The 22,708-nt window shown below is 27.3% G+C and overlaps 4 protein-coding genes across 5 annotated transcripts; 2 read left to right on the forward strand and 2 right to left on the reverse strand.

Moving 5' to 3' along the window:
- Positions 1-1,551: 1,551 nt before the first annotated feature.
- Positions 1,552-7,990, reverse strand: LOC132920660 (protein scarlet-like). The gene is made up of 14 exons (XM_060983217.1): positions 7,795-7,990; positions 7,475-7,667; positions 6,887-6,935; positions 6,769-6,818; positions 6,552-6,685; positions 5,257-5,648; positions 4,505-4,664; positions 4,399-4,430; positions 3,835-3,940; positions 3,329-3,553; positions 3,147-3,270; positions 2,942-3,047; positions 2,656-2,756; positions 1,552-2,033 (listed from the first exon to the last, which is right to left on the reverse strand). The coding sequence occupies exons 1-14, from the start codon at positions 7,810-7,812 to the stop codon at positions 1,858-1,860; spliced, it is 1,866 nt and encodes a 621-aa protein (XP_060839200.1). The 5' UTR covers positions 7,813-7,990; the 3' UTR covers positions 1,552-1,857.
- Positions 7,991-9,670: 1,680 nt separating this feature from the next.
- LOC132919282 (uncharacterized) lies at positions 9,671-13,546 on the forward strand. Of its 2 annotated transcripts, none has more exons than XM_060980717.1 (10): positions 9,671-9,878; positions 10,055-10,112; positions 10,601-10,696; positions 10,755-10,892; positions 10,960-11,143; positions 11,203-11,357; positions 11,428-11,579; positions 11,641-11,932; positions 11,987-12,171; positions 13,365-13,546. In XM_060980717.1, exons 2-10 carry the CDS (start codon positions 10,078-10,080, stop codon positions 13,406-13,408), a joined length of 1,281 nt encoding a protein of 426 aa, XP_060836700.1. In that variant the 5' UTR covers positions 9,671-9,878; positions 10,055-10,077; the 3' UTR covers positions 13,409-13,546. The 2 variants fall into 2 exon arrangements, with proteins under 2 accessions (XP_060836700.1, XP_060836699.1); XM_060980716.1 differs by having other exon boundaries at positions 9,673-9,904.
- An 82-nt stretch (positions 13,547-13,628) lies between these two features.
- Positions 13,629-16,062, reverse strand: LOC132919281 (dihydrolipoyllysine-residue acetyltransferase component of pyruvate dehydrogenase complex, mitochondrial). The gene is made up of 8 exons (XM_060980715.1): positions 15,815-16,062; positions 15,582-15,745; positions 15,388-15,524; positions 14,770-15,024; positions 14,525-14,704; positions 14,266-14,459; positions 14,037-14,199; positions 13,629-13,962 (listed from the first exon to the last, which is right to left on the reverse strand). Exons 1-8 carry the CDS (start codon positions 15,925-15,927, stop codon positions 13,699-13,701), a joined length of 1,470 nt encoding a protein of 489 aa, XP_060836698.1. The 5' UTR covers positions 15,928-16,062; the 3' UTR covers positions 13,629-13,698.
- Positions 16,063-18,735: 2,673 nt separating this feature from the next.
- Positions 18,736-19,719, forward strand: LOC132922287 (sentrin-specific protease 8-like). The gene has a single exon (XM_060985722.1). The coding sequence runs from the start codon at positions 18,993-18,995 to the stop codon at positions 19,665-19,667; it is 675 nt and encodes a 224-aa protein (XP_060841705.1). The 5' UTR covers positions 18,736-18,992; the 3' UTR covers positions 19,668-19,719.
- Positions 19,720-22,708: the final 2,989 nt, after the last annotated feature.

The raw sequence follows: 22,708 nt of genomic DNA on the forward strand, positions 1-22,708 counted from the left end.
TAGTAAATTAGATATAGTTTGTACTCGCGCAATATTTTAAGTATTTTATAGTTCCTTATAAAGTTATAAGTTATAAGTTTTATTTACAGAAATCTAAAAAACTCAAATCTATTATTTTTAAATTTGTAAATTTTTACAGATAATTTCAAGTTAAAATTTTGACAAAATTAGATGTTTAAACAAACAATAACAAAAAAATTAATTTTTTTTTAAATATAAAAAAATGATTATCCATTGTCACTTGAGTATGTCCATCATTACGTAAATGCATAATTATTTAATTATTATAATATAACCAATAATATGTATTATTACTATATACACATTGAAATATTAAAAATATGTATTTTAAGCTATTTATTTATAGGTACTAGTGTACTACAAACTTCTTCTATACAGTGTGTTGGTATTCACTTAAAAAAATAAGTATAATATAATTAATAATCATATAATATTTTGTAAAATAATAGTATAACGATAATTGTAAGATATATGCATAAAATAGCGAATAATATGATTTTATTTTCAAAAATTTTATTTCATAATAACTTTGAATTATGTAAAATAAAATCTTTTCAAAAACTGAAATACTTTTTGAGAAAATGATTATATTATATTGTATACTTTATATTATTTATAATTTGTTCACTCTTCACGAAATTACCATTGATTATTGCAATATGTTGTAGCTGTATAGTATATAATATTATGTAATCTATAAATCTATAATATAGATTAGTAAGTTCAAAGGTTATATACATTATTATTACTTAAACATTATATAATAATATATTGGTATAATGGTACAAGATAATACTTCCTGAAACGTATATATAAATATATTATAATTATGAATCCAAATATAATAATATATAATTATTAAATATATATATATATAACTATATGCATCTTAATCTTATGAAACTGTTCTTATCAAGTAATTTTATTTTTTTTTTTCTATAGTTATGTGGTTTTGTCATATGTTTTTATGTACCTACTAACCTACCATTTACTAAATATTTGTTATATTTGTTTTTAATAAATACCTATAATGTATGTTTAATCAATGCTAGCATATAAGTATCTTATTAAATGATTGATATTTCATTTTATAAACACATCGATTAAGAAATTGTTCTTACTTTTTAGTGACTTTAGGAATAAAGTACAATAATATCATCAACTATTTATAGTCCAATAGGTATTTTGAAAAATATTAGGATGGTATTATGTGAATATGTGATGGTTCGTATCTTGTGTGTTAAGTACATTCGTGTTTATGTAGTGTGTACAATGTACAATAATAATTACATTACTTATAAGTTTATAACCTATAAGTAAACGATTTGGTAGGTAAAGTATATCATATTATATATTAACATAATATTATGTACAAACCACTATAGTTTAGTTAAATATCTAATCAACTGAATATAAACATATAAATAATTTTAACTTTAATAATATACGTCTTATAAATCATAATATAAAATAAATAATATTTAATTATTATTACTTATTATGTATATATTTAAAAGTAAACATGAGCAACGTTAAATTACTTTAATAAGGTAAATAATAAAATATCGACAATACAATAACATAATATGTTTATGTTTTATAACTATTGTTTTGTGTTTATAAGTATGCGTTATACAATAATTTATATTATAAATATTTATACCTAAGTACAATTGTATAGATTCTGAGTATTTTGATATTATTGATTATCTATAAGGCTTATGATAAAACTCGATATAATAAATCATAGGTTAGGAATGAATGTATCTATCGAGTACATGCGTATGTATACTTAAACTCAACAGTAAAAACAAAATTATTTATTTCAGTCTTGATTCAATAAGCTGGTTGTTTTTTTGTTCTCCTAAGTAATCCATAATATCCAAGCATATAGCAAACAACGTAAAAGACTCCTAAAATGATCATATCCGTGTTGAAGCGATCAATGTCGTAGCCGTAACTTAACAAAACTTCCTTGCCGTTTCGCAAACAGTTATTAAGATCTAGGTAAGCTATAGTATACACATATATGTCATATTAAATAATCAATAGTTAAAATAATCTTAATGTATAATCTAATAAATTATTGCTACAGGAACGTCATTTTTGAGGTATGCATTGAATGCAAACAAATTACCAATAGGCAGCAGCTTGCAACCATTATTAAAGCTACTCAGAAGGCACTCTCAGATTAAAAATTATTTTGATCGTATTTTCTTTATTACAAATGAAAATATTAGCTAGTATAGGTATACTTTATACCTACAACCCACATAATGCAAAAAATAATTAATATTTTATTCAATTAACAAATAATCATACAAAATAATATTTAGAAGATAATTTAAGATAGTTAATATTAAGTTATGTTTTTTATAAATACTTAAAATGTTCAATAAAAATATATATCTACATATTTTAGGAGAATTTAAATTCAAAAATCGACCATTATTATTTATTATCATAAAAATTACATTATTTGTATTAAAAAAGCGTCAATCAATTACAATAAGTAATCTGTAAAATATATAAAAATTAGGATTATCTTTAGGATGGACATACAAGCATTCGTGCATACCGAAATGACGTCCTTTAAATAATTAGTAATGTAATTTAAATTATCATTTAACATACGTATGAATGTGATGTTTTTCCATTGTAGTATAGATAATGTTTCACAGCCAAGAAAAAATATTGATAAATATTTCAAATAATACAATAAAAATGGCAATGTTCTAAAACAAAAATAAAATATTAGGTATTTTATCTTATAAAAAATCCGCATAGTTAATGATTAAGTATTTAAGACATATACATATAACCATATAGACATCTGAGTATCTGACATATAGTATTATTAATAATCTATACATCATGAATTTATTACCTACCAATATGTATTTGTATCTTATGAACTTACCCAAGTGAAATGTAGGCGCCACTAAGTGCTACGGCTAGATAATCATACACCAATGAAAATATAACAATATTTTCGAATTTTTCGAAAAAAGCCGATAGAACATTACCTATAATCATATTATAACGCAATCGGAATTATAAATAATATATTTTTCAGTTATTATAATGTATTCAAGTATTCTATTTCTTAAAAAGTTTACAATTACCATATGATCTACAGATCAACATATTTATCACGAACGTTGTCACCACCAATAGCTCCCAGTTAATACCTACTACCCAAAAAACCAAATATGTATAAACCATCGTTTCTAGAACTGTCCAAATGAGCTGTAAACAATTTAAATGTGTTATAACCTATGATAATAATGTTTTTTCTAACACATACCGTTATGACAATTTGAGAAATATAATATACACTCAATGCATAAATATTGTTGCTGACTTCTCGATGGACAACTGGAAATTCAACTTGATAGGTTATAATAGACGTATAACAATATTGAAAAATAGAATTCGTGACGAGACTGAACCAAAACCCTTGCCAATTTTGTACGGCTTTAGTATCAAACTTCAGGTCCATGTATGGCGTTGACAATATAACACCAAGAAACTAAGTACAACATATCTATAAGTTACCTATGTTAAGTGTATCGATTTGTTTTTCCTGCCATACAGACAAAATTGTATGTACAAGCCACCATAGATAATATAACTAAGGAAAATACTGAATTGATATTCATATTTTTTGCATTCCTGCTTATGATTTATGGTTATGGTGATAAGCATCAGCCAATGTATAATTTACATGAAAGTTAAAATATATGAAAAAAATTGTATTTTTATGTTGAGCATTGAGCATTAGTTAAATAAATTATTAACAGTAATAATTACCATTATAGTTCCCAATTCCAGTAGCTTTATTTTGTAATTTCTTAGAAGACATTTGATAGATCTGTTTAAAATCAATATTAACTGTATAATCCACAATGGTTTTTGTCTAGATAAAACAAAAATATTATAATTACGTGTCAAGTATGAGTTCAGAATCCAAGAAAATTAACAAAAAATATAAGTGAACAAATGTTAACTGAAAAATTATAAATTAAATATTATATTATTTAAGGTTAGAGGTATATAGTAAGTTGTAAAGACTAAGAAATTTTATTTCCTTCCGAATATATAAAAACATTTTTTGTTTTTTCAAAATAAGGATATCCCCTATAATTTTATATATTCGTGAATTTATTAGTTCCTTTTTCCATTTTGTTGTACACATTCCACTACAGTGTTTATTATCATAAAATAATCATAATACATGAAGTATGAAGTATATTTAGAGATTGTACTGAATTTTTTTTATATTTTATATTGTTTCGTGGAAATATGAAAAATTAAAAAAATACCTAACATAAAAAAGCAAATAATAATTATGCTTATATACAAACTATAAATTACATTTGTAAATGTTGTGTATAATCCAATAGTACCTGGAAAAGAGTAAATTGAATTTATGCAATAATCACTGTAATGCAATAAAGTTATAAATTTATAATTATTTTACTTGGCCATTAAATAAATCATAATTGAGATCCGTTTGTTTGTCCGTTGAAGATAACTTACACATTTCATCAACATTTCTTTTTATTTGTTCACTATCGGCATTCATAATAGAAATCACAAAATCTGCCTTGTTGTACAAATCTGGGCATTTGTAATTGAATCTAAATAAAAAATTATAATACATAAAAAAAAAAAATGTAGAATGAATTTTTTTAAATTCTGTTTCCAGAAATTCTTAAATAAAATTCAATATTATATTTTTAAAGTCTTGAGATTTTTTATACTACTCAAGGAGGATACCGTGGTGATACCAATGGCAAATATTCAAAACAATTTTGAGTGGGGGGGGGTTCCTAAAAAATAATATGTATTTAAAATGTGTTATTTTTATTTTTTTTAAAACAAATGTATTATATTATATTAATATATTGTGTTTATGATGTATATACTATATGGTATGTAGATCTAAAATTCAAAATTTACAAAATAAAATCTAGTCTTACTATATAATTATATATGTATATATCAGTGTCTGGGGGGGTCCAGATCCCCTGGACCCCATATAAATCCGCCACTGCTTTCAGAGTGTAAAAGTATACTTGACTAAATTAAATATTATATATTATACTATTTTTATATTTGATGTATAAAACCATAATTCAATTAAATAATTGGGTTTTGCATGGTCGATAAATCTTTCTTTTAACATAATAATAACGATAAAATGATACGTAGAACAATAGAACAATATACTTTTGAAACAATTGATTGATCATTGGGACGGGTCCCTGGTACGCCAGCCGTCCGTTTGATAGCAAAATGACCTCGTCGAACTTGTCGAATACGCCGGACGCGGGCTGGTGGATTGTGCAAATTACAATTTTACCGGTTCGTGCGATCCGTTTTAATGTGTTGACAATGTGTGTGGCTGAATAGCTGTCCAGGCCTGTGGTTACTTCGTCGCAAAACAGTATCGGCGGGTCGTTCAGGAGCTGGACGGCTAGAGCGACTTTCTTACGTTCACCACCGGATAACGCCGATAGTCTAGTGTCCAGAAATTCGCGCATACCCAACGCAGTAACAGTATAGTCGACGCGATCTTTAAGCGCGGTTTTGCTTGTGCGGCGGTCCATTTTTAGGTTCGCCTAAAAGGATGATTCATTAAGCATATTCGCACCAATATTTTAAGCAATCAAATCTACTAAATAACACGATTTTACTCCATGAAATATAAGTGTTATCTTTTCAACAATTTTACAGACTTAGGACTGACAATAAAATAAATGGTTGGCTATAAATAGTTTCATATTAAACTATTAGTACAAAAAATACACTATTTAACAATATTAATTAATATATAAGACCTACAAATTATATTTATTTATTGTTAAATAATATTTTTCTTAATATAATTAGGTATTTGAAATAAGTCAATAAATAATTTTTATATTATAATTAATTAATTTTAAAAATAAAGAATTAATATTTGGTAGTATAAAATCGTGACCGCATTACTTTCAAATGTTCTTATTGCGTATAGATACTCGTATTTCAATTTGTTCTAATTTTATACAAGTTTGCATGATAGATTTCAATCTTTGCTTTTTGTTTTTTTCGTAGTCTGTTACAATTTTTTTTTAATACTATTAACTTTTAAGCAAGTAATTTCAGATCTCTATAACAATATATTAATAACTTCACGAAGAGAAAGATGTTAAGTGTAAAACTGTAAGTTATAATGTTAGTGAAATGACTCTGGTCCATAGAATATTTATATATATTCTGGTCGTTCTAGCATATTGGGAAAATACAAATGTTTATTTTTCAATGCATTAATATTTTTTTTACACATATAGTATATTGAGCAATTTTTAAAAGACTAATACCTATATTTCATGGAGCGCAATTATTGTGCTGTAGCACTTGCCACATCACTCTAGCCCGTGGTCGTTTAAGTATATTGTAGCGTACTATTTTTTTTTTATAGCGTATCTTATACAATATAATAAACACACAAAACATAAATTATTTATATTAATACCAAATACCATTAAATACAAGTGTTCTAAAGTCGTCAACTGCTCAAAGGTGACGTCTTGTTGCGGTACGAAACCGGATATTTTAATCATGACTTCTTCGGACACCGGGCGACCATTCAATAACAGTTCTCCATCAAAATTTCCTAAAATATGTATGTGTGGAAACACTGGCGATAAGTAAAAATCGAGAAGAAATGATAAATAGAAAAATGTACACCCCACGAACCTTTAGTCCTATGACTTATAGTGGCCATCAAAGTAGTTTTTCCTGAACCACTATATGACAAATTAAATGATATAGTTTTAAAATGAACAATATTCAAGAACACAATATAATTACTAACCTTGGGCCCATTATTCCTAGAAGATTTCCACATTGCACATTTCCACTAACTGAAAAAAGACACGTAAAAATTTAAAATACATACTATCCCCCAATGATCTTTTAAAGTTGTAACTATCTTGATATCCTCCACCTGACCACAGAAATTTAGATATCTTTCTGCAGATTAAGTAAGACGTAATTTATGTATATAATTAAAAACTTGAGTTATACTAAAGAAATCGACAATTTTGAAATAATTTTATTTTTGCTATTTAACTGGGAGAATAACCACGACAATTTAAACATGAAATTTAGAATTTAATTATTTAAAAAAAATTACTGAAATTAGTTTAATTATAAATAGTATATTTATTTTTTATTTTTCATGTATACTTTAATCTTTTCTAGAGGAGAATTTCCTTAACAAAATGGAAAATTTCCTGATGTCATTATATTATATACTCCATTGATTAAAATAGATTAAATCGTATCTGTATAATACCTACTCAAAAAATACAATAATATCACCGTACTATAAGTTACTAACATTGTTAATCAATTTTGATTTTGTCTCCCGTTTAATCCCTAACCCTGCTTCCTTACTAACCGTTGTACAATATTTGTTGGCGAGTGATTTTTGATGAAATAAAAAAATTCTGTGTGATATTTTCCACAAATACGTTCAGTCTTTTCCAAGACAACACCAACTGACCGTGTTCGTACTTCTTAGGATCTAAGCACTCGTGTAAGCCGTCCCAGTCGTTACACATCTCATTATACCGCAAGTTTAACGATTTCGTCTGTAACGAACAAAGGATGGATTTGTGTGGTTTGAAAACCACAAAGTTAAAATATATTATACACTTATTCAGTTATCGAAACTCGAAAGCCGAATAACAAATGCGTTTCTATTGCTCCGACACTCACTTCTTCCATTACGAACATTATTATAAAGTTGTACAATTTCTGCGGTATGGTGCGGTGTACGCGATCGATTGTCCAACAACACACCGACTAAAAAATATTCAAGTATCTACCTATACTAAGAATATATTATATTAAAGAGAAATATTATGATGTTACTGTGCAGATGTTATACGACGAGCGCACACACCAATGCGTCGCAGGGCTACTGGCGCTACTGCCATGGTCGTGGTGCCGTCACAGTACCGCTGACAACAGTAAATAATATAATATATAATATTATGTAATAACGTAAATTTACATATACGTTATAGCAATATGCGATAGGTTTAAATTACCAATTATTTAGATTTACAGGGTTGCAGTGTACACGACATTATACGATAATCGGTTATCGGTATTACGTGTACTTTTATAATTTTTATAAATATAATATTATATATTATATACTAACATATTGTTTATAAGCCTGTAGTATAAAACGTCTGAACAGAGTATCAGCCATTTTATTAAATTTATACATAATAATATTTACCCATAGTATTATATAGTTATGATACCGGGCGTGAAGTCAACCGTGACCATTTTTAATGTTTCCATAGGTATACACCGGGACTCGAGGTTCTGATAATGGTTAATGTACGGAGAGATTATATAATCGGGTCCGGGGTAAAGTCAAAAAATAACGATGCATTTTTTGAAACCGGTTTGCATTAGGGTCTAAATAACGGGCTACAGCGTAAAACGGACATTTATATTTCGTATTCTCATATCTTATTGTCAGTTAATAAATTTATAATTAATTTACAAAATGAAATTGTCGATAATGAATTTAATTATCTCCCGTGTTAAGTTCGGTGTTCGGTGTATCGCTAACGTACAAAACACTGCTTGGATTGTTATAATGCCGAAATGATTATTAATTATTTCACAGTTTCAATATTTCATTAGTTGTCACTGTAATGTGAGCTATTATCAGCACTATTACCAGTCCAGAACCGTATACAAAGAAGCGATTGAGGGATAGGATTATTGAAACTAAGTCAGAAGATCACTCGAAAATTCCAATATCTACATAAAAATAATTTCAAAGTTCTTTTTATAGATGTCTGTGGCGGCGCCAGGGGACGGGCTAGGTATAGGGCCATGGTTTTACTTCAAAATGCCTGACCCTACCACTGGTCTAACCTTAGACATAATAATATAATCATTTTTAACAGTTTGTGGTCCTACTTTATAATTGTCGGCCTCCCATTGGTCCTACCTAGAAAAAAATCCTGGCACCGCCACTTACTCTTTACCAACTCCTCACAATCATTCCAATCTCATCATATACCACTTAAACATACTTATAAATAGTATTTTATAGATTGAGTAAATAAAAATTAAACCCTATTAACAGTAAATTATGCCTTCCAACCATGTTTTTTAATGGCTGTTTATTTAGCGCTGGCACAGTCGATGTTAACATTTTAATTTATGCAAGGAAATCATAAACCGAACTCGATTTGTTGTTATATTTTTTGTTCTCAATAATAATAAGGACACATCCTTTTATACTGTATTACCAGTTATTCATACACATTTTATACATATAACTTTTAACTTTTTAAGTAAAAATGTGTTCTTTTACCAGGAAAACTTAATCGAAGAATGTATCTTTAGTAGCCTATCCACAACGCCCATAAATAATATAATATAATGTCATACAAACGTCCATGTCCGGTTGTTGGTGACTGCCACTACTATTTCTATTGTTACTAATATACAATATTACAATATTCTTTAGGTCTTTACTCTTTTTATATATTTTTTTTTATAGTTGTGTACATCACGTAATGGCGATTCCATTTCTTGCCCAAAAAAATCGACAAAACATTGAGCATTGATAACACAAGAAGTGATAACACGAGAACAATACCCACGTGCGAGATGTGCTAAACAAATTGTGAAGTACTAACGTTTAACAGTCAACACTCAACAATAGACTTGTATCTTCTGTGATTTATTTATGTGTCTTGTATGTCGACCAGAGACTGAGAGATTGGACCTATACAAGAGATTGCTGAATAGGAACAATTGAAACGGTTCGTTTATTGTTTTATGTAACTATGTAAGTTAATCGTTCAATTTATAATATTTGAAAATTTAAATTTTAAATATTATCTATATTTAAATAATATACTAAATAGTAGTTTGTACTATTTGGTGTAATAAAACTTGATTGATTTCACTGGTTTTAATCCCATCTCATGGTTTTCAGACAAAATTCAATATCTCAACATAATGGAAGAAATAATTGTGGCCCCGTGGTCTTCCGAGTAAGTAAAATATATATTATGTACTAGATTACAACAGTCAATAAATTACATATCTCTTAATGCTTCAACTTCTTGAATCATTGTTGGAGAAAGTATGATTAATAGTATATAGCATTAATTGCAGCGTAATCTTTATAATTTTGTTGTGTAATGCGTCCATAAGTTTTCCTTTTTAAAAGAAGTTATTTTTGTTTTAACTTTTCTTTCTTAACAAAGGCATATATCATTTAATAAAAGGATATCATGATTAAGTAAAAGTTATTGATAATTACTAATTAGTCTTTCTATCAATTCAATTACAAATAATGTCTTATACAGACAGGTATGAGTTATTTATTTTAAACATCTAAATTCAACAAATCTGAAGTTAAATACTAAAATATATTCTAATTAGTTGTGTAATATACATTTACAGTTTTATTTGATATATAACAATGTATTGAATATTATCTATGTTTAATTTATAAATGTTTTATTTTAAATTCTAGTTCTGAGTGGCAGTCACTTAGGCAAGACATATATGGTAGTAAAGATACACGCAACTACAAACAAGCTCTAAGAAAACTTTTACTATGGAAATCTAGGTAAGAAGATAGATGCATTTTTGTTTTTTCAAACATTAAGAATAACATTTGGTTTTAGAGGAAGATCATTATCTCGAGGTTTATATTGCACTGAAATGATTTTACAAGTCATTATTAAAGATGTTCATTTTTATGAAGTTGATGAACTCATCAGTGAAAGTGATTTAATTCGTTTATATTCCATGGCTATAATGAAGTAAGACAGAATATTTGACATTTAATTACTAAAAGTAATGAGTTTTCTAATATTCATAACAAATCAGGTTTGTCAATTTGACAGCTGACATTTTGGGAAAAGGTCCACAGAAGTCAATGTATTATAGGGCATCTCGTTTAGAACTTCCTTCATGGTTAATTGATATGCGACATAAAATTTCACATGACCAAGATTTACCTAGTCTAAAATCTTTAAGAGCAGCCATGGAATTTGCTCTAGACTGGTTAAAGGTAAGAAACAATTAAAATATAGTTAAAATTGAAATATTTATGTTATGTGATTATTTTAGACAAAATATTGGAATGAAGATGATAATTTTCTAGTTATTGCAAAAAAATTAAACATGAATGTTGTTGATGAATTTATAGAGTTATTGGAATTCTATATGTTAAGCAAAAGTCATACTAATTCTACTCTTAAGGAAAAACAATTAAATGTTTTGAGGTAAAAATTAATGGAATTATATTAAAGAATTAAAAATAAAACAAGTTACTTACATTAATAATAATTTTAGAGAGAAGTTAACATTGTCAGAATGTTCATCAAACAAAGAATGTATAAAGAAAATGAAAGACCTTTTAGCAAATAAGAGTTGGTCTTCAGATTTAGTCAATGTATTTACCACAAGGTATTTACTCCAAGCTCGTGAATGCAATGTTTCTAAAGGTAGTTTTAAAGTTTTTTCCGATGTAAGCGAATAATGTAAGATAGTTAATTTACATTTTAGGTAGAATTTCTAAGACAGACAAAGCAACCTGGAATGTTTTACTAAAAACATTAAATAGTTCTGGTTTGTTGACAAATGTGTTACTGTGTTTGGTTACTCAACATTCACGGATAGCAGCTCTGTGGGTTTTGGAACTGTGTATAGTTGCATATAAAAGCAGCAAAAAAATTGATTTGAAAAATAATCAAAATGACAACTGTATGAACTGCAAGCCTTTGAATTTGGATACAAATCTTGTTTTAAGAACTGCATTGCAATCACCACATCCATTTACAATTATATTTTTAAAATGGTAATTCTATATCACATTAAACCTACTCATAGTAACCCGTTAACTGTATTTTAGGTTGTTACAAATACAATTGAATCCATTTAAAGTAAAGCAACAGTTCAACATTACCAAATTAATAGCATTGTATACAGGCACAGCAAAGGTTAGCTCTAAAAATATCGATCAAAAAATATATACAATTGATGATTTAATCAGCAAAGATGTAAATCATCACCAATCACAATGGACAAGAGTTTTTGGTAAGTTGATATTTAAATAGTTAATTTAATTTGTTAATGCTTAAAGTTATTATTAGAGTATTTTTATTAGACTGAAATACAATGCATATTGCATATATTTATTTATGAATATAATATATTTTCTTAATTTAATACTTGTCAGAGGTATTAAATCCATTTTAGTATTTTGACTTATTACATTACAAAAATAATATCATAAATCTTTTGTTTTCAAAATGTTTTTTTGTTAGAATTTAATCTATTAAATATTTAAAAATGTAATACCATAAAATAGATAAAATTTAATCTATTCTGTGGTAATACACTACCATTTTGTTCTCAAAAAGACATACTCACATATTATATCGTTTCCATTTTAATAATGTACAAATTTGCGTTATGATTTAATTTATGTCAGCTTTAATATTAAGTATAAATTTACCTATTATTAAACTTCTCAAGTTCCTCTTCTGAGTTCCCCATCAAGCCCCCCCCCCGATTTCCACCTATGTTTCAAGGTAAGAATATAATCTTGGCCCTAGGGCATTTCATAGGGTTTTGTTGATACCACCATTTTAAAGTTTTAATATTTTACATAGCTATTTCATTTTAAAATGACAACATAAAATCCTAAGAAATGGCCTAAATTAAAAGAAACCTATTCTTACCTTTGCCGAGTACAGATTTGCTATGCTGTACGTTAGTAAACCAGAAAAACCCCACGCGTATATCATATCTTATCTTCTTATTTCAATAATTATTAAAAGTTTCTGTATTTTTGCCAATGATCTTAAAAAATTAGGTTCTATAAAAGACATTTTGTATGAAGATGAAAGATCTCTCATGTATAATTCTTTTTTCAAACAAATTATTTATTCTCATCAATATTTCTTGAAATTAGAGAGTTACGTAGGCTTACGCATAACATGGAATGTGTTTTATAAGATTTTACAGTATTTGTTTTAACGTATAACTTTCTAAAGTAAAGGTGTTAATATGATTTACAATAGCAAAACAAGCAATAGTACTCATTAGTTTTTTTTTTTTTTTGTTCTTGAGTTATTGTCACAAAAATAAGCTACTGTATACAATTCAATAAATTACTCATGTAAATAGGATTCTCATGTTGTTTTCTGTAAATAATTTTTTGACATTAAATATTAATAATTTTTCAATTTGTTTATATTATATTGTGTTTTTTTTTTTAATTTCAGGTCAAATGAATTGGAAACAAATACCATTTGGTACTACTCTGTGAGCATTTGCAAATTGATAAAAATCGTACATCCAAGAAATGTCAAGATACTTCTTTCTTTTTATGTGTGTTTTTAGCTTTTATAATTCACTAGAGCTATGTCTACCTGTGTTAATATACTCTGTATTTAAACAACTAAAAGTGTGCTTAAAAATCAGATATAGTATATACTGACAATTTTAACATTTAAACTATTTATAACAAATAACATAAAAAAAAAAAATACAGAAACGAGAAATTATATTATAGAAAGCATTTTATGACTAAATTGCTTTTGAGACAATGAGTCGGTCTTAAAGAAGCATATTATGTGGTTCTTCTACATATCGCCTAAATGCTTGTAACCATTGTGCTCCTACAGCACCGTCTACAACTCTGTGATCACAACTCAATGTAACTTGAAGTGTATCTTGTGCACGGGTTCCATTTGTCTTATCTGGTACTAGCCGTTGAGTCATAGCACCAATACCAAGTATGCACGATTGAGGAGGATTAATTATCGAGGATACGCTTTTAACACCAAACATTCCCAAATTTGAAACGCTAAATGTACCTCCCTGTGATAAAGAAAAGTTAGAATGTTACAAAATTATTTTAAAAATTCTGAAATTAACTGAGAAATAATAAATACCTGATATTCTTGAGGTTGCAGTTTACCTTGGCGGGCTTTAGCGGCAAGTTCTTTAACATCAGTGCTTATTGCAATTAAACCTTTAGTATCTGCATTAAATACAATTGGTGTTATTAGTCCTGTTTCAGTACTTACAGCCACACTTACATCAACTGCGTCGTATCTATAATTAACAATATTTGTATTTAATTCTTTAGTGTAAGTCTCAAAAGTTTTCAATTTAATTTACTGTCTAATGTAACTATCCATCCAAGATGAATTGGCTTCTGGAACTTTCTTACACGCTAAAGCTGCAGCTTTAATAATGAAATCATTTATAGATAATTTAACTCCTTCCTTTTCCAAAAGTTCATTCATACGCTTTCTCAATGAAACAATATTATCTAGACCCAAATCAACTGTTAAATAATAATGGGGTATAGTCTGTAAATAAACATAAAATATATAAGTTGTGTTGATGATAGACAAATTAGTAATTCTTATATTACTTGTTTTGACTCGAGCAAACGTTTTGCAATGATAGTTCGAACATTTGTCACAGGTTTATCAACAAATCCATCACCGCGAGTTCCATCAGCAACAGCAGTTTTTTTACTACTGGCTATAGAAGCTTTATCCAGATCTGTAGATTTTATTGAACCAAACAAACCAGAACCTTGGGCAATTGTCTACAATTTAAATACCTTATAATTATATAATTATTTTTCACATAATTAAATATATGTATTCTTACACTTAAATCCAATCCTTTTTCATTAGCTAAACGCTTGGCTAAAGGACTAGCAAGTATACGAGATCCGATTGGAATTGGTACTGATGTTGGCGCTGGAGCTTTGGGAGCCACAGGTGTGGGAGGTGGGGGAACCGGTGCAGAAGTAGATGGTTTGGGTGATGGTGCTGCAGGAGCAGGAGCACCTGCGGGAGTATTATCCACAAAGTCTTTAAAAGCAGCAACATCAGATTCATTTTCTACAATAATACACACAAGCTGAAATCAAAAAAATAAAATTTTTTATTCTTGAAATACCTATATTATTAAATATTATGTCTTAATTTTATAAAAAATCTTATATTATTACTTTATTAGTTATTTAACCTTCAATTTATCAATATTTAATTTTGAAATATGTTGTCAATTTAAATAAAAATTATTAACAAATATTTTATTAAAAATAAAACACTCTTGAAGCTATAATATTTAAAGTATGATAAAAATAAAATTGCTATTTATTTTTAATATACCAATTATTAATATCTTTGACCCTAATGCAAGGTCATAATTTTTACTGTATCCCCAAGATGACCCTATTGCATAATTGATAGAAACATAAAATACTTAAAAATATTAGACCTTTCCAACTGTAACATCTTTTTGACCAGCAGGTACCATGATCTTGGCAAGATATCCTTCTTCAGGAGTTTCAAAGTCCATAATGGCTTTGTCCGTTTCAATTTCAGCTAGTTTATCTCCTTCATTCAACCTCTCTCCTACAAAATGATCGTGAATAGTTTGATATTTTTTCTAAAAGTTTTAATATAGTTTACCTTCTTTTTTAGACCAATTAACAATAGTGCCACTTTCCATTGTAGGAGACAGAGCTGGGAGAGAAACTTTAATATGACTTGGAAAATCTGTGGCATAGAAACGATAGCCGACATTTTTTACTGACGGACGTCTGCCAGTGCGCCAGTGAATGGAACTTTGGCACCTAAATACACCCCAAAAAAAAAAATTATTATTCACTTCAGTATCTTAAGTTAAATAATCAATTAATTACCTATATGCTTGAATAACTTTGATGGGACATTTAGTGGTAATTGTTTTCACTGTATTCCTGTTTAAGTTTCGTAACAGACGCACGTTGTTCATGATGGTGTTGGATCCAGACATACTTAAAGATTATATACGTACAAAATTGGTAATGAAATTGTACGTTAAAAAGTGACAGTAAAATTAGCGCCCAAAAGGCAAAAATGAACTTCAAATAACCTCGAATGACGTCCTACCCAGACACCGAGTTGCAGTCATAGATAATATATATATATATATAAATATATATTATCTATGGTTACAGCAGTCGCCGTGGTAATTACAACGTTATCACACATCATCGGTAAAACTGATAAGATCCGGCAAATCGACAGAATGGCCATTGCCCCACTACGTTACGCCCGTGGCCCGTTACGGAGTACGGACATTTTTCTTTAAATTTATCATCGATACAATTAAGTCTTTTTTTTCTTATATATTAGGTTTATAGACCGATAATATTATTATTATCTATAGCCGTGGTATGTAGTATTCGTACCTATAGGTTATAACAACACGATCCTGTGGTGCATGAAAGCTAGAGATCTCTAGCCTTCATGCTGTGGTTAATAAAAATAAACATTTACACAGTATATATTTTTGAATTTTTGATATGAAATTCGATGTGGGAGTTTTGATACCTGTTATTTAATATTGGAATAATATATTTTAATTCAATACTTTAACAATTAACAATTTTACAAAGAATTATGTAATGTATTATATAAGTCAAATTCACTATAGTTACACGGCACCTAGGGTAGGTAATTAAATACACATAATTACATTATTTAATGAGTAAATTATAGGAAATGTACTGACGTCTCATCCACAGGGTTAAATCGTAGTCTAAATAGGTAGGTACTAACATTATACAAATTATGGTGGTAATTATAAAAAAATGCAAAATTATGTAAAAAAAATAATAATGTAGATAAAAAATATATGAAAAAAGGTGGGCCAGTGGATATCGCTCTGCTGTATAGTAGAGATGGAGAGAAGGTCACTCATAGGTGCAACTAGGGGGGGGGTCTTGGGGTGGGCTTAGGCTTAGTTTTATATGTTATCAATATTAGTGGTGTAGGGGCAAAGCCCACGAGTTGCTGATATCAATTTAGCCTACCCAGAAATAGAGTTATAGTTGCGCCTATAAGGTCACTAAAATGGATGTGTTAAATTTGAATGCAATGACAGGTATCTGAGGTAACATTGTAAACGAAAAACGATTTTGAATGGAGATCATTTGTCAGTCTAGGATAATTAGTAGGATATATTATTATATTATTACTTATATATATTTAAATAGTAATATATCGTCAATTTACTCGATTTCGTAAAAAAATAAATTTCATACGCTCAAAAATGTTTTCCTATATTGACGCTGAGTTTTTTTACAGTTATTTGAAGAAAAAGTTATGGAGAACCTTGTGTTGGGTTTTTTTATAAATTACAAAAATTGTATGAATTTTCAACTTCAAAATTCCTTGAAAATTTTCGCGATTTTGACATATTTTATAAACATTTGAACTTTTAATGTTTGTAAACAAAAATTGTGACTGACGATTTTTGATTTTTTTTTACTACAATAAGAACAACTTATTATAAACCTTGTATTAAACTTCAAAGATTTTTTGGAAAGCCAAATTTATTTTATCAGCATTTCAAGAAAAAAAAATTAGAAAAATCGAAAATTTCAATGGTCTATAAATAGTTTAAAAAAATTCTAAATATTTTGAAAATTTAATCGTTAATATAAACATTTGGTGAAAATTTCAAGTATTGACAATGAATGGTTTTTGAGTTACAGCAAAATCAAAAAATCGATTTTGTTAAAAAGTTATGCGTAAAAATTCCCATTTTTCCGTTATTTTTTCAGGGTTTTTCCTGAAGCTTTAGAAAATTACTGTTTAGTACCAACTAGATTCAATTTTCTTATTAAAGAGGGGCTGAAGTCAAAAATCAAAGCACTAGCCACTATTACTACTCCAAAACGTGACGATAGACAGTAGACACACACAAAAAAAAAAGAACGCACATCATTGTAAAATCAATACATTCATCACTCCGTTCAGAATCTAAAATGTTAAATAATAAGGTATCCACTATCCAATATGAAACGTACTATTTAAAAATTTTATAAACATTGATTAAATGGTTTTTAAGTTCTTTTGTGCCCACGTATTTGACTTCTGTTTTACTATAGCCTATGGTAGATAATTTATGTAGCCCAAATGAGAACAATTATAAAATGTTTGAATCTATTTTTATTTAGTCTTTAATTTCCAATGTGGCAATGTATTTCAATAATTGTTACATTTTATTTTTTTTATGAATACCTATTAATTATATTCACCCTGAAAATGAAATAAGTAATATTTAATAACAGTAATTTAAACTGTTCAACTGCAGATGATGAATAGAAATAGTATTGATAATTTGGAGTACTTCATAAAAAAATCTATTAATACGTTTTATACTATAATTTAAAAAAATGTATTTGTAATATACCTAAACACAGAAATGAGTGAAGAATATGATTTAAAAATCGACGGTTAATATACTATGTAAATTAAGCATTAAGCTCAAATGACCTATGGTAATTCTGATATAAAAGTTTATCTAAATTACATTTAAAAAAAAAAACACATCATTGTAAAATCAATACATTCATCACTCCGTTCGGAATCTAAAATAAATGTGAACGCCGCTGGCTATAGAATAAATCTATTTTATAATCAATGGTTTCACCTTCAGCGAACGTAAAAAATATTTTGCGAAAATTTCTACATTTTTCTACGGTTTAAACATTGAACATAGTTTTTATTCTCTAGTCCGGACACACTGTTATTTTTTTCTTGTTTACTTTTTGTTCTGTGTTTATCATAAAATCAATTTATCATTATTCATTCATTCATCATTGTTGTAAAATTACTGAAACGTTATAATAAAAAAATAATATTACTGTAATGCAGTAAACCCGTATCCTTACGTTAACTTAGTCACTGTAAATAAACGAGTAAGAAAATGTAAAATATTAATGATCATTATTGCAAATCGTGTGTATCGTGTGTCTAGTACCTGCTATCGGCCATTATATATATTTTTTAATAACAATATTGCGTTTCTCACCGAAAATCACCTCCACCATGAGTAATAATCGTACATCGTCTAAAGAAAAAGATCCAGTAGTGTTGAGTTACGAGAATTTTCTCCTACACGAATCAGACGTCCGTCTGCTCGTCGACGACCAATGGCTGAACGATTCCGTCATCGGTTTCTACATGGAATACCTGAACACCGAAGTGTTCAAGAACAATCCAAAGGTTTATTTTATTAGCCCGGAAATTGTACAATGCATAAAGGAGTGCAATGTAGATGACATAGCCGTATTTCTTGACCCACTGGTCAAAGACAAAAACTATTCATACATTTTCTTCCCTCTAAACGACCAGGAACAATTGCAAACAGTCGGTGGTACCCACTGGTCACTGGTAGTGTATGGGGCGCAAGACAGACGTCTGTTCCACATGGATTCGATATTTGATTCCAATGAAAAACAAGCAAGAAAATTAGCTCTAAAGCTGAAATTTTATTTTAAAGACATTGTTGACATCATCACTCCGTTGGCGACCAGACAGCAACAGAATAGTTATGACTGCGGAATACATTTGATATGCAATGCAGAAAATGTTGCACAATATGTTTGTGCTAATTTAGACATACGTGAAGTAGATCCAGTGGATGTGGACGATCTACAAAATAAACGTACTAGTTTAGTTGATCTGATTTATAAACTAGCAAGAAGAAATGAAATTACCTAAGAGCTTGGGTCGTGTTAAACTATTGTTTTAATATATTATTATTACTGATGTATATTTATTTATTTATTTTTTTGTTCCTAAAATATTATTTTTAAATAATTTATCACATTGTTTATGAAATTTAATAATTTATAGCACTTAAACTAAATAGTTTTATTGTTATGCAAGAATCTATCTAATTGGAAAATGATCTAGACCAACTACTAACATGTAATGAAATAACCTCACTATTTCATTTTTTTTTTTTTTAATTATATAATATATTCTTTTATAAAATTGATCTTATTATAATGTAATTTTATATGCACTCAAATTAATATTTTGTTGATTTACATTACTATCCTTATATTTTTTTATAATTTAGTTTAAATAAGTAAATACAAGATAGTTAAATTAATCGTTGTATTATTTTTCATTCAAAGCCAACCCAAAATTTCATTTTAAAGAAGTACACAACTCAATTATTTATCTTTAAATTATGAGGAAGACTTAAAAATAATCCAATGCAAGAAAAATAACATTATTTTAGGAGATGTTTAGGAGAATTTAAAACATATGTGTGGTGTAAACGGTTAAGACATTTTCTTTGATTTGAGTCGTTCTTCAGGAATAAGTGAATGTTTTATCAAAAATGAATCTTATGACAGTTATAACTATTAATTTATGAGTATTATATTTTATGGACTTTTAAGCATTATTAATTGAATAAAAGTATTCAAGTTTTTGGTTTCAGTAACATTTTAAGAAAATAATTTATTACTTTAATAATAAATGTTTCAAACGGTAATTAAAAGAAAAAAAATACTTACAATATTAAAAAAGTTAAATTTATTAAATTTTTTATTTTTAAATTATACCTAGCTCTAATTTTCCCAATTTTTGGTTTAAAATACAAGTAGATCGATCAAAATTACATGAAAAAATATCAAAAAATGACATTCAAAATAGGGGACAGGGGTTACCATTAAAAAAAATAGAAGTGCACAAAATATATGAGCTAAAAATAATATATGTCATCGGTATTTATGAACCATTAGTCTTGTTTAATGTCCCCACAAACATAATTAAAAATATATAGGTATAGGGTAATGAGTGATAAAGAACCTACTCTGTTTCCGTGGACACACAGTATACATATTACAAAAGAAATAAAAATAAAAAAAACTAGTCGCCAATTGGTAGGTATAATTTTAAAATAGGTAAATCTTTGTAACAACTTTCACACATATAAATTTTCTCAAAATATGGTATTGTGTCGTGTTCGGATCTATGATGTCACATACTCATGTGGCTTTTTTCAATTCCTCTAACTTGATGAACAATGTGAATAAAAACGGACCTAGTTCCAATACCATTACTTTTAGAATTAAACATACTTTCAAACTTCATCATAGTTTTTTTTTTATTTACCTAGTACGGAATGAGATAGAATTTACAATACTGTTACAATTGTTACATGTATTGTATTTGTAGATATACTATAAATGGTTCAGTGCTGCAATAATCAGAAGTTTTTGGGATGCAATGCACTTTTAGTTAAGGTCGTTAAATCTTTATGGGGTGATTGATTTGATTTTTAACATAGTGTATTATTATTATGGTGTAAATTTAACTGTGTTGAAGACCTCGAAGAGCATTTTCATACCTACTGAAGTGATTATTTAAAACTTAAATTCTGAATAGGTCACATCACTTGAATAAAATTATTAAAATAACTTTGTAAAATTTTAGTTGTGATACCAGATAAATTTTAAGCACTTTTTAGTTTTTAGCCGCTATTCCAAACTTATATATTTTTTTTTATCGTGGTTTAAATATATTAACTCAAATGACAAATACCTACCAAATATATTATAACAAGTACTAGACTATACAAATTATACGTGTATAAAATATATATATAATATGGTTATATGGTTGCGGGTTGGATTTTAATCAATTGGTTTTGGTCAATTTAAATAAATAATTGTGGTGATATGTCCTTTGATCCGGTAAATAATGATTTGCAGCAAGCAATCCATGACCAAATATCCAATATTAAAATCTTCAATAACATAAAACTAGTAGATATAAATGTATAATAATGTACTGTAAAGAGTTAAAATGATAGTTATACATTTAAAGAATAAACATTATTTAAAATAAGTTATAAAATCAAAATAATATGATTTAGTAATTTAGTAATAATATAATTATAATTTTTTTACAACATAAACTTGAGAATTTCCACAAAAAAATCTTGAATTAGACTTAAAATATCTAAACTTCAAAATTATATTTTACTAACTTCAAAATTAAATTGGTATAAAAGTAAATTTCAAGAATATGTTAAGTATAAGATTTTTTACTACAATTTTTGATCTTTAAAAAAAGTGTTCATATTGGGTATCTTGTTAACTTTCATTAAATTATAAATATAAATAGAACTATAAATGATTACATTTTTTTTTTGCTTTAAATTGGGATAAACTAAAAAAAGTATTTATAACATTTTACACGAGAAGAATTCAAAATCTTTTTTTTTTTAATGAATAACTATTTAAACTTATATCTATAATAAATGGAATGATTCACTAAGCATGCTTATATTGCACTTTTTCTTTAAAAATTCAGTAATAAAGATCTGGTTTTCAATTTTTTAAATATATTTTAAAACTTTTTATACTACATGAGAAGTGTCCTGTGTAGAGAAAAAACTTCAGTTTTTTAAATGACTCTTTTTCCTTTTCACTTGTTAATTATTTAGCAGAAAATTTTTCTGAAAATATTGACATCAAAATTCAAATGAGTAGTTTTAGTTATTTGACTTAGTAAATTATGGATAATAGGTTTATAGCAAACGTTTAAGAAAATGGGTGTTTTGGTATTTTGAAAATTTTAATTTTAAAATTGTCAGATTATAATAAATACAAGATCTGATATTACATTTAAATTTTACTTAAACATTTTTAGGAACTTTAATCTTTAATAATAACATTTTAATAACTAAAAAACTATTCAATCAAATTTTAAATCAGGTATATCAAAATTTAAAAAAAAAT

The sequence above is a fragment of the Rhopalosiphum padi genome, chromosome 2, assembly GCF_020882245.1.
Source record: "Rhopalosiphum padi isolate XX-2018 chromosome 2, ASM2088224v1, whole genome shotgun sequence".
NCBI classification, from domain to species: domain Eukaryota; kingdom Metazoa; phylum Arthropoda; class Insecta; order Hemiptera; family Aphididae; genus Rhopalosiphum; species Rhopalosiphum padi.

Bases quoted from the DNA above. Each gene is read 5' to 3' on its own strand.
- LOC132920660 (XM_060983217.1), bottom strand. The intron at 6,686-6,768 runs GTTCGTGGGGTG...TACATATTTTAG, and splicing joins TATAAGTCATAGGACTAAAG to GAAATTTTGATGGAGAACTG. The intron at 3,554-3,834 runs GTAATTATTACT...TGTTGTACTTAG, and splicing joins TGGAATTGGGAACTATAATG to TTTCTTGGTGTTATATTGTC.
- LOC132919282 (XM_060980717.1), top strand. From the start codon at position 10,078: ATGGAAGAAATAATTGTGGCCCCGTGGTCTTCCGA. The intron at 10,697-10,754 runs GTAAGAAGATAG...ATTTGGTTTTAG, and splicing joins CTTTTACTATGGAAATCTAG to AGGAAGATCATTATCTCGAG. The intron at 12,172-13,364 runs GTAAGTTGATAT...TTTTAATTTCAG, and splicing joins ACAATGGACAAGAGTTTTTG to GTCAAATGAATTGGAAACAA.
- LOC132919281 (XM_060980715.1), bottom strand. From the start codon at position 15,927: ATGTCTGGATCCAACACCATCATGAACAACGTGCGTCTGTTACGAAAC. The intron at 14,460-14,524 runs GTAATATAAGAA...GTTTATTTACAG, and splicing joins GTTTGCTCGAGTCAAAACAA to ACTATACCCCATTATTATTT. The intron at 13,963-14,036 runs GTATTTATTATT...TCTTTATCACAG, and splicing joins TGCAACCTCAAGAATATCAG to GGAGGTACATTTAGCGTTTC.
- LOC132922287 (XM_060985722.1), top strand. From the start codon at position 18,993: ATGAGTAATAATCGTACATCGTCTAAAGAAAAAGATCCAGTAGTGTTG.